At 47.8% G+C, this 11771-nt stretch overlaps 1 protein-coding gene across 1 annotated transcript in view; it reads left to right on the top strand.

The window, feature by feature from the left end:
- The first annotated feature begins 124 nt into the window (after nucleotides 1-124).
- Nucleotides 125-11771, top strand: part of FAM20C (FAM20C golgi associated secretory pathway kinase) — a 55975-nt gene continuing 44328 nt past the window's right edge. Inside the window, exons 1-2 of the mRNA XM_065031596.1 lie at nucleotides 125-1969; nucleotides 3830-4002. Coding sequence (XP_064887668.1) covers nucleotides 1458-1969; nucleotides 3830-4002 — 685 coding nt within the window. The 5' untranslated portion in view covers nucleotides 125-1457. The remainder of the gene's footprint in view (nucleotides 1970-3829; nucleotides 4003-11771) is intronic.

The following is an 11771-nucleotide window of genomic DNA, read 5'->3' as shown; positions in this document are numbered from 1 at the left end:
CGCAGCCTCTCAGCGCACATTCCCCATTCCCCATTCCCCGCTCCGCTAACGCTTTATTATTATTTTCTTTTTTATTTTATTTATTTATTTTTAATTTTGCAAACCGTTGTGGAACAGACGCCCTCTCCTTGCCCCAGTTGGAGCTGCAGTAGAATGAAAAGGGGGCTGGGAAGGAGGGAGGAGAGGAAAGCAAAAAAAAAACCGCTTTTGGTTGAGGTTTTCCTGTTACTATCACTGTAGCGTTTATTTAGCCAATCTCCTAACTATGACGTGAGGAAGGCAGGAATCATGGCTCGCTCATAATATTTAACACACCCACTGGAAGCTGGAGCTGCAGAGCTACTAGTCCAACCAGTCTCCAGAATTCAGTGTAGCTGAAAGAGGTTTCACTCTGCACCTGCCAAAGATCTCTCTCCCCTCTTCCCTTCTCTCACCCCCTTCTCTCTTCCTTTCTCTGTCTCTAAAAGGCAGCTCTGTAAGACCCAGCAGAGATCAAAGACGGGACCTCTTTGCTGAAAAGAACCTCTGCTGATTTATATTAGTTTCTTTCCTCTAATCCTCCCCCTCTGTGCTTTTTTTTTTCCCCTCCTGTGCCATATTTAACCTTTATGTTGCAGTTGTGCCATCAGACAGTTTTGCAGCCAAAAAAAACCGACCCAAGCCAAAGCCAAAGCGCAGCTCGGATACAGCAGCCACCCAGGCTCGGGCTCAGCTGAACATACGAATCTCTCCCAAGCACTGGACGCGATGGATGAAGAAACAGGAACCACTCTAAGAAAATTGTTTTCCAGCCAATGTTCTTAAGCAGCCTCAGAGAAGAGAGGGAGCGAGAGGAGCGGAGGGCGCTTCTGCTGCATCACCGGTCAGTTCACAGGAAGGGAGTCAGCGTTTCCAGCACAGCCAAATATTATGGATGATTTTTTTGCTTCTGTCGCCTTTCCGCACAGGTTTTCTTAATATTATTCTTCCCTCTCCTCCTCCTCTCCGTTTTTTAAAAAATTATTTAATCTAAGCTAGCGTCGGATGCCGGTTTCTCTTCAAGAGCCGGTTTTCCCTATTTGTTGTGATCCCTGTAATAAAAAGAGAGAGAAATCGTGAACAGATGGCTTTATATATTGCAATGCCGCTGGCTTTGTTTTCCTGCTGATTTTAAAGGCTCGCTCCGGTGCTTCTTTTTTATATATTTTTTTTTCCCTTTTTGTTTTTTAATATATTTTTTTCCTTCCCCCTCCTAAGTTCTTGATGATACTGAGAAATGAGGACCTATTGTTTTTAGCCCATTTATTTCTCGGCGCCTATGGAGATAACTTTATTGACTTGATCGCTCGATTCCCGATCCGAAAGGAGAAAGCCAAAGCCCCGGGGGGGGGCTGCAAGACCCACGCCCGCCCGGGCTTTTTTCCGCGAAAGCGCTCCCTCTCTCCCCCTCCCCCGGTAATTTATTAGCCGCCCCGGCCATGAAAATGCTCCTGGTCCGCAAGTTCCGGGTGCTGATCCTCATGGTGTTCCTCGTCGCCTGCACCATGCACATCATGATCGACCTGCTGCCGCGGCTGGAGCGCCGGGGGACCGAGGGCCGGCCCGGCTGTTCCTGCCCGCCGCCCGCGGCCGCGCCGCCCCGCGCCGCCCCGCGCTGGCCCGGCAAGCACACGCTGCGGATCCTGCAGGACTTCAGCGCCGAGCCGGGCTCCAACCTCTCCTCGCAGTCGCGGGAAGCGGCGGAGCGGGCGGCGGGCGGCGGCGGCGGCGGCGCGGCCGGCGGGGGGGAGGCGGCGGCGGCGCGGCCGCGGCGGCTGATGAACCCCGGGGCGCCGCGCCCGCCGCCCCCCGCCGCCGCCGCCCCGCTGGCCGCGCTGTTCCAGCACCCGCTGTACCGCGCCGCCCTGCCCCCGCTCGCCGAGGGCGACCTCCTCTTCAATGTCAACAGCGACATCAGGTTCAACCCCCGGGCGGCCGAGCAGCCCGAGTGGTGAGTACCGGGGAGGGGGACGGGGGGCGGCCCGCTTTGGCTCGGCTCGGTACCAAGCGTGCGGTTTGTCCCGGGCAGCGGTGCCCCCGGGGTGCGGGGGAGGCCCGGCGGGCTGCTGGGCGGCCCATGTGGAAACGTGGCACTGCGCTTCCCCCGGGTCGCTACCTTCCGTTTTATCATGTAGGTTTTTAGCCGGGGGGGTCATGAGAATTGCTGTGTTGGCTGGTTTGGAGTAGGCAGAGGGTTAAAACAGAGCGATCCGGTGTCATCAGGAAAAGGAGAAATCGTACACAGGCTTGGCCGGTTGTGTTCCTCCAAAAATAAATGCTGTGAAATCCAGAATAAACACAGGAGCATGAGAAGGCTGGAGTGCTGCAGCCCAGGGGTCCGTACGCCCGTATCCCAGCTCCAGCTGTAGCCATAGGCAGATGCTGCTGGAAAAACTGTAAGAAAGAGGGCAAGCACACAGTGAGCCCTCCCCAGTGCCTTCCTCTGCTCCCACGCAGGGGTGGAGGGGCCAAGCAGTGAGGCCAGGCAGTAATACATTAACTTTTCTCAAAAGCGAGGCCTAATATCCCAAAGGCGTTCATGCTAGCAGGTATCTCTGCCTTCTGGGTCTGATCTGTGCTACATTTTTCCTCCTCAATTAATTCCCAGTGTCCCAGCACCGCTGCTGCTCTCCAGCCTTCAGAGCAGTCAGTTGCCTCTGTGAATCGTGTGCCCCGTTGGCTTGTAAGAAACGCTGAGAAATTTCAGTGACCGAAAAATCGAAAGGCTTGTCTAATACAACAGCACCCTCTTCCAAATGCACCGACATTGTGATGTTTAAACAGCTGCACTGTACCGTGCAAAGAGCTCTGTCAGGCCACGGAGCAGCCAGCGTGATCTAAACCTTTGGAAAAAGGGGATAAATGGTTCTGATTTCCGCCCCACAAGCATGTGGATTGTGCAGGCCCTTGCCATCTAATGATCAAAACTGACTGTGAAGCAAAATTAACTGAAAAAGTTCTGGTTTCTCTGAGAGGAAAAAATAAAAGAAGAAAAAGAGTCACAAATTTTGAACATCTGGAGATGACTAAAAATAGCAGAGGACTCCTGGATTGAAGCTGTGTGATAGTATATGCAGTAGGTGAAGAGTGAAATCATTGATGTCCACATGCAGCTGCCTGTTGTACATATTTTCCTTACTGGCTGCAGCCAAAGTTCACAGAACTAACATGAAATTTAGGAGTTAAAAGTCATTTTAACAAGTCTTTCTGTAATCCTATCCTACTGCTGGGGAAGGGCAAAACCATCCAGAGTTATTCTTTAGCAAGCAGTTCAGAGTGATCCAGTTTCTTCTCATTCTCGCTATTTAAAACAGAGAAGAGGAGAGAGTGGGAGCATTTGGTACAGCAGGTCAAGTTACGGCTGCACTCCCAGGTTCCACACCCAGCTCCCCGTTAACCGAATGTTCGGGGTGATGCTGTTGTTTGAGTCATACTTGTAAAAGATGGGTGCAACATAACACAACCTGAACCCAGCAGAATACTCACAGCGCCGTGTTTCTGCTGTGGAAGGGCCTCTGCTAACGCTCCCTGATGTCACCCTGAATTTTGCTCCTGGCTTCCATGGGCTTTAAATCAGGCATGAAGAGTGGAGGTGGAAAGCTGTCCCCCCTTTCCCCAGGTAGGAAGGACGAACAGGGGACATTCCCAATGCCCAAGGTCTGTAGTGCTTTGCCGTCCCAGGTTGTCACATTGTGAAGCCCTGTTTCTCGATGACTGTTACAAACTGTAACTTTGTTTCTTTCTCCTCAGTTTTGGGTTTTTGTTATGTTGTTCCTTTATTTATTTTATTTTATTTTTTTTTTTGTGGTAGGCAAAATGAAGACAATGAAGAATTTTTACCAACTGGAGAAACCTCCATAGACTCCTACCCGAACTGGTTAAAATTCCACATTGGCATTAATCGGTACGAGCTGTATTCCAGACATAATCCTGCAATTGAAGCTTTACTACAAGACCTGGTCTCCCAAAAGATAACCAGTGTTGGTATGTTTGGATATATATAATTTGGTATGATGATTTGCTTGTTGTTCAGGATCTCATGGCTTTTGAGTGTTAATGTTTTGCGTGGCTGCTCTCTGGTGTGCTACCACATTGCGTCCCGACTTGTGCGCTCGTTTTCCCTGTTAAACATGACGAGATATCTCCAGCTCTGCATCACCTGAATCATTAAAAAATCTGCCAGCAAGGCAAACCCCATTCGTTTCAGACATCTTTTAGTCACTATCAGCCTGAAAGTGCCTGGTTTGGTTATTTAAAATAAATACAATAACAAAAAAAAAAGAAGGCAGAAAGTAGATAGCATCTTGCACGGGCTAGATTTGCTTTATTTGCTGGTTGTTATTTAAGAGCTCTGACCTGCAGCGATGGCTGCGGGAGCATCGGGCGCCACGGGCTCCGTGGAGCTGCAGCGTCCCCGGGCAGCGCGCAGGGAGCTCGGCAGCGTCCGGCTCTGCTTGTCCTGCTTGTAAATGCACAACGGGGACGTGCCTATGTCAGCCTTTGGCTCTGGTTAAACAAGGTGACACAGTTTGGGGTTTTTCTCTAGGGCTGTTTAACGGCAATGTGTGTCTTCTTGAATTCAGCTGTGTAGATGCAGAGTGGTAAAAAAAGCACAACCCCAAATGAAAGCCCTGGGATGCTAAACAAATGCACACCCCGTGGTTTCCAGAGGTAGAAAGCTGCAGCAGAGCCAGCGGTTCCTGCCGGCCACGCAGAAAATTGAGTTACTTACGCTGACCACAAGGTTGCTAAGTCTGTTTCAGAGGGATGAAATAGCAGGAGCTCTGTGAAAGTGCTGATGGTGTGTTGGCGCTGCCGGGTGAGGTCAGCAGGTCTTTAACCCTGCAAGGCAAAAATTCCCCTGGCTTCAGCAGGAACCGGGCTGTGCGGGAACAGCGTGAGCAGCCCCAGGCTTGCAGTTCCCATTGTGTGAATCATGGGCTGCTGAGCAGGAATAAGGGGCATCCTTGGTCATCAAGAGTGGGCTGATGGAGCTGATCCGGATAGAGTAGGTGTGGAATGCAGAACGCCAGAGGAGAACTTTGCCTCCTTGGTGAGCTGCGCTCAGCACACGGCTCTGCACTGAGCTCTGGTTCGGGTAAAGCACTTTGCAGCACTCAGGTGCCATCCCACGTGTTGTATCCAAAAGTCCAGTGGACACCGAGCTCATGAAAAAGAGCAAACATAGGCCTGTTTATTAACCTGTGATGGGTTTTCTGTTCCCAAAACTCTGGGTTGGAGTGGTTCATTAAGGAGCTCACGTTTGACTGTTGATTCTCCAGCTCAGGTGTGGCGGGTGGACAGCAGCAGGCTCTGCCCGCCCTCTGGTCTGTGCTGGGGGTAACGCGGGCACCGTACGGACACGACCGGGTGATTCTGTCCTTGCCATAGCCCTCCCCTGCCACCACCTCTCCCTTCAAAACCAAATGATTTCTGGAACGTAGTGACACGTGTGATTGGGGATTGAGCCAGCACTTCATAATATGTGTGTTAACGTTGGTTTCTGAGCACATCCATCGAGGAGGGAAGGATGGAGGCTGTGCCCTTCCCTGTCCCCCGCAGAGAGCAGCGGTGCCCCCGGTAGGGACCAGACCGTCCCCAGCTCTGTGCAGAGATGATGCTCAAACCAGCCATCTCCTGGCTCATCTACTGAGGTTTACACAAAATGCATTGGCCGTAATGGTGTTTCGTGCTGCATGGCTGCTGAGTGTATCGATTTTTATTTATCTCTTCAACACTTCGGAGCTCAGCGGTGTTGTCTGTGCAGGAGAGCGGTGTTTGCAGCAAACGTGGTGGTGTTGGAGCTGTGAGGTTTGTCACTTCTCAGAGCAGGGAGGTGGTTAAGGCTGATGTAGGGATGCAGAAGCTGGTGGGAGAAGGGAGGTAGGAATGAGGAACGCAGTTTAGGACTCACTCTCCGCTTGATCTTCTGGGCTTGATCTTTGCTTGTGCTTCTGGGAATGTTGCTTAACCTCTCGATGCTTCAGTTAACCCAGCAGCAAAATGGGTATCAGAAAAACCGGGAGTGAAATGCTGCCCGGGGTGATGTAAGTGGAAGTTTTGCCATTTACTTCCCTGGGGCCATGATTTCACCTCATGTGTCATATAGATGTGTCATGAGGTTTCCGTTAATTATGGTTTTGATAGAGCTTTCAGATCAACGGGGGGAATGGGCCACAGAGGAAGATTTATGATTGTTATTAGCGCTTTCCTATGGGATTGTCTCTCTGTTAATGTTTGAACAAGGCTCTTCAGAGCACGGTGGGGCCTCTTGTGCCCCTAAGAATAACATAGGGCCATGGTTTCTGTCAGTGATTCGGTATAATTCCCATAAACTAAACCACGAGGTACATTGGTGTTGGGATTGGTCGCTGTGGGACCCGACAGGGAATGATTCCCACACATAAATCCCAGTCTAAAATCAAGCCTATGGAAATGAAAGGGGACTTTCGCCAATATAAAGATGCCAGGATCTGAATTTTGCTGGTAGCATCCTCTGCCTGCCTCTGTGCAGTTTCAGGAGCCTTCAGTCAGGTTGGAAAGCAAGAAAGAGCATATTGTTTATATATATATATATATTTTTTTTTTTTTACATGGTGCAGCATCTCTTCTTTTGCAGATTCTCTGGGCGTTTAAAACTATGTCTTTTAAAATGATACCTGCCGGTTTTCGGCTTTAGTGCAGAGCAGCAGCAGGAATTCAAAAGCATGTAAGCTGGTTAATGAAGGGTAATATATTTGACCAAAGGACGTTTATAGGTAGGGCTGTTATATTATTTTGCATATTCCTGCATATTTTCTAATTTCTCTGGGGTTTGTTTGGGTTTTTTTAAGGCAGCTGCAAAGATGTGAGGTAAGAAGTATAAAATAAATGGGAATCTTCCTGATGCCCAATCTCCAGGCTTCTTTTTGCAAGCAGGACAATTAAATATACAGGCTTACGTGCATTAGATGAAACAGGATACTGCTTTATCCAGTTGCTTGGCGGTATTGAGATTTGCTTTGGCTCTGACAGAATTAGGTGATTTGCTGTGTGGGTTCTTGGTATCTGCAGAAATTAGATCCAAAGTGCAGCTAAAGAGCCTTCTTGCCACATTGTAATTTCTCTGCTCAGCTTGCATTATTTATGAAGGAGACTGGTGACCAGATTGATCCCTCTCCATCCATCAGAACTGCTCACACGACTCTGTGCAGTGTTATTGTAAAGTGAAAGCGGTGACAGAAGCAATTCCCAGGAGCAGGGAGCACCAAGGTGACATTTTCTTGATGTTAAAGTTTAAACGGAACAAATCCATGGATGGGAAGGAGCGTCACATGCAGCTCCCACAGTGACACCTAGAGCTGGCCCCGAAAAGGACAGGGCTACCCAGAGCTTTCAAGCTGAGGATGTGTTCTGTGCCCTGCATCGATATATGTATTTCCTATTCATTTTGTTCAGCATAAAGGGATAGCTCTTAATTTGATTTAATTCACTGAAAATTTCCTCCTGCCATAAATAGGAGCCCAGGGAGAATTGTTTTTCCACTGAGCGCTGAAACCCAGTTTTCAGAAGAAGCACAAGCACAGGCAATTGCATATTTCCTTTGCCTTTCATAGCTGTTTATTGCATGCATAAATAACCATAGTTAGCTATTTTCTTGCATACTTACAAGATGTCTGTGCGTAATTGCGGCAGCACCGTCAGCAGTTTAGCAGCAAATGTGGCGCGGTGCGTTTTTGGGGCGGTGTGGTCTTGGTCTTGCTCGAGCTGTGTCGCGGGGCTGCCCGGGAGCACAACAGGCTTTTGGAATTCCTCTGTTTAGCTGGGGTTTCTTTGTTTATTCTTCACATTCTCCGGTTGGGAAGGTTTGGAAGCATTACCTGACGGAGTTAATTTCTGAACCTGCGATGCCTTCAGTTCGTACAGGCACTAATTAGAAAGCGAGCACGCAACACTACTCAGGCAGTGGATGGATGCTGCAATTAACTAAGGTGGACCCTGCTGCAAGTCAGGGGGGAAAGACAAAGACAAGATGCTAAAAATTGAGCCTAGATTGTGGTGCTAAAGGAAATTATAAACATCTCCTCCAAAGGAAGGGAAAAAGTGCAACTGAGAACATGTGAAAAACATAATGCAATGTAGCACCACTGATCTACTGTATAAGAAAACAATGACTCTGCCAAAAGTCAACAGATTGATTTAATGTACAATTCCAGATGAAAGGGGGCGACTTAAAATGTACAACAAAGCACCTGAATGATTTCGGAGATCTCTTCCCCTCCAGAAGGCTTTTACTGTCTTGACTAAACCAAGAAAGGCCTCTAAAAACAAGTTAGCAGAATGGGCTGAATAAGAACAAATTAAGAGACGATGAGGGCTTGAATTTGTTTTGAAATGTGTTCTTTACAGCTTCAGCAGAGCCGTGTCTCTAGCCTGGGGCAGACTATTACTTGCTAAAGCAAATCAACATGTTTATGTTAGATTTAAGCTTGATCTATAAATAGGAATCCAAAATGGATCTGAATGTCCTCTGTTTCAGATGTTACTGCATCCCAGGCTTTGACTGGATCTCACTTCTCAGGCATTAGCATTGTGTAATTACATATGTTTAAAATAGTTGTTGGATTCTGGCCAAAAGCCGGGTTCAGAGATCCAGTTGGGACTGTTGCTCTCCATCAGAGGACCACAGGCTCTAGAGCGGCTAGTGGGATGAGGGCTGTTGTGCAGCAAACAGAGGAGCTGGAAAGCCAGATCAATTCAAATTCCAGATCCTTTGGGGTCCAATCCCTTTGGGGAGCATTTGGTCTTTATCAGGGGTAGTACCAGATGCTTTAGAAGAGAGAGAAAGCTTGTAGCACACAGTTATAAAAAGATAAGAGGGAGAGGATAGGTGTGTGTCTTTCATGTTGGACGGTGTCTGGTTCAGGAGGGGAATTCAGTTCTTGTACTGGTGAGAGGACAAAGTGGGGAAGTAGCACACACGGCACGCGGCCGTGACAACAGGCTCAGAGATGCAATGGAGTGGCGATTTTTGGAGGCTTGATCCGAGGTCTATCAGAGAAAATAGAAGGAATTGCACCAGTTTCACTCGTCTTTGGAAAAGCCTCTGGTCCCATAGGCACTCAAACAAGAGATATCTCAGGGAATTCTTTGCAAGGCCTCCTGAAGTTCGGAAGATTTCTGATCACACCCAGGAGCCCTTGCACTGGGTTAACAGGAGAGGTTAATGCTGCTTTCCATTTCCTTCTGCTCTGGAGGAAAAAGAGAGGCTTTGAGTTGCTTGAAGAGAAAAAGTAATGATTGTATCGGGATTTGTTTTTAACACTGTGCCAGCATGTCCAGAAGCTGTGTGAGATTTGATTTGAGGTACCTGCTGGGAGCTACAAGATTTATGAAGTCTTTTACAGAGCTGTTCATGGCCTGTTATATTAGAGTATATTCAGAAACCTTAAAAGAGAAGGTGAATTCAGAGAGTGGCTGGTGGTTCCTTTGGAGTCAGTACAGCCTTACGTTGCAAGGCCTTCTTGAAAATACCTAAGCCTGCTGATTGTAGATGTGACAGGTTGCAATGATGTATCATCCTCCCGTTTCTTTGTAAATGGTATATGTTGCTTCTGGGTATTATAAATCCTTCAGAAATGTTCCTGTGGGCAGTAGGTAAAGGGACAAGGGCATCTCCACAGAAGCAAACAATGTTTGTTTGGCATAAGCTCCTGGAAGATGATGGGGCTCCCACTGCTTGGCCATAATGGCCAGAGGGACGTGGTCAACTGAGGCATGAGTAGGAAATGGAGATCCTGAAGGAATACAGCTCAGAAATGTGAGGGAAGCCAGTAAGCAGATGTAGCACTAAGTTAGGACTAGGGGTGTAACACGACCTAGAGGTCTACGTGAACTATCTCCAATGAGATCTGGTTGTTCCTGGCTTTGCCACTCGCAAGATTTGGGCACGTTGGACTGCTCCCAAGCCCGCTTAGTTTAGAGGTGCATGAAGGGTCGTGTTGAGTTCCAAAGGACAGTCTAAGTTCAGGTGTTTCCCTCTCTGCAGGGATTACAATGTTAGACTCCAACTAGTCTAGACTTGGAGGGTGGCTTTAAGTCACCTCCAGCCTGGCCAGCACATCCGTGTCACTGAATGAACACACTGGGAATATGTGCATGAGAGTCCGGATGACGTGGGGCGAAGGCAACGAGGAGCTCTGGCACGGGTCGTTGTCCACAGTGCGGTGGCTTGCAGCGTGCCCTGCCATAAGCAGGATGGGACACCATTCCCACCAGTGTCACTCTCTGGTTTGGGGACGTCCAAAGTTTACTCCTGGCAGCCGTGGAGGGACAACACGCCAGCAAAACTTGTGTTTGGTCGAGGCTACTATTGCAACCAATTAGGGCAATACAATAAGATGGATCTAAAAAGACCACGGAGATGCTTTTGTCTTACTTCAGCTCAATTCCTTCTGACAGAAAACCAGGCCTTTGTGCCTCGTGGAAGAATTATTCTAAATTGTTAATCTTCTTCATGCATTTCCCTGCTTGATGATGACACAGTCATTGTTGAGTTCGGCTGCTAACAAAGTCATTATCCACCGAGTGGCTTCAATTTGCTGAGAAACCAGTCCTCTTAGTCTATCTGAAACTCTGAGCTTAGAGAAGGGCGTGCTGGATCATCCTTTTTTCTTCTTCAAACATTTGGCTTCCCAGCTGTACTTCAAAATAGGTTCTATCCTTCCCTTTTCACTGATGGGTTTACAGAATCTTTGCTGTATTTTGGACATCTGTGTCTCACAGAGGAGACGGAGCCGATATCTAAGCCGCTTTTCATTGCCTGCAGGCTCTGGGCTGGCTATGAAAAGGTCTCCTGCTCCTTTTTCCCTCAGGTGCAGATCAACAGACCCGTCCTGCACAAGAGAGCGAGTTTAATGTGCGAAAGCCACGTGCTTCTGCTTTACCTGTTCAGTGCAGGTTATTTAATGCCCTTTAATTTCTAATTATTTGTTTGTTCCTTTGGGATAAACTGCAAATGCAAGAAGAGGCTGGGATCAGCAAAACAGCAAGGCAGGAGGGATTTTATTCCAGAAGTATAATTACACTGACCAGATTTGCATAGCATTTTGTTGCAAAAATATAGATTACAAGTGCAGAAAGAGAGCTGACGACCTACCAGTAATAAGGCATAGAGATGAGTAATTAAAAAGGCGTGTAGCTAATGGCATTGGTTAGAGAGAAAAAAATGTACAAGCTATATAGGTGGAACAAGGGCAACTCTAAGCCAAAATGTGCAGAGCAAGGTAACTTGACATTGGTGCACATTTCCAGTCGGCACAGGTTTTGTCGGAACTGTAAAGAAGGATTGATTATCAGATCATTTGTAGGAAGCATTTTCGAAGGACTGACTCATCCACACAGACGTGATGGCCATGGCCTCCCTTTCCAAACACAGAAATGAAATACGAGTCAGGGTATGGGTCATTTCATTTATTCAGAGCTGTTTTGATTGAGATGGTAAAAGAGCAGCTGGTTTGCCCAAGTATATGTTTATCTTTCTTAAGCAACCTTATCATTAAGTAAAATGCATTTTTATGAATTCTTATATATATATATATGTATATATAAATCACTCTGGCTTTAGAAACACCATAATCTGACTGTTAAACACGATATTGTGTTGGTATGAATAAATGTCAGTCTTAAATTTGCATGGGCTCTCAACGGGGAAGTGAGTACATTTGGTGTTTGGGCAAAGACGCCCTCGGCGGGTGACATGGGCACAGTCCCTG

The sequence above is a fragment of the Columba livia genome, chromosome 15 (genome assembly GCF_036013475.1).
Source record: "Columba livia isolate bColLiv1 breed racing homer chromosome 15, bColLiv1.pat.W.v2, whole genome shotgun sequence".
NCBI classification, from domain to species: Eukaryota; Metazoa; Chordata; class Aves; order Columbiformes; family Columbidae; genus Columba; species Columba livia.
This window is presented reverse-complemented; position numbering and strand designations above follow the sequence as displayed.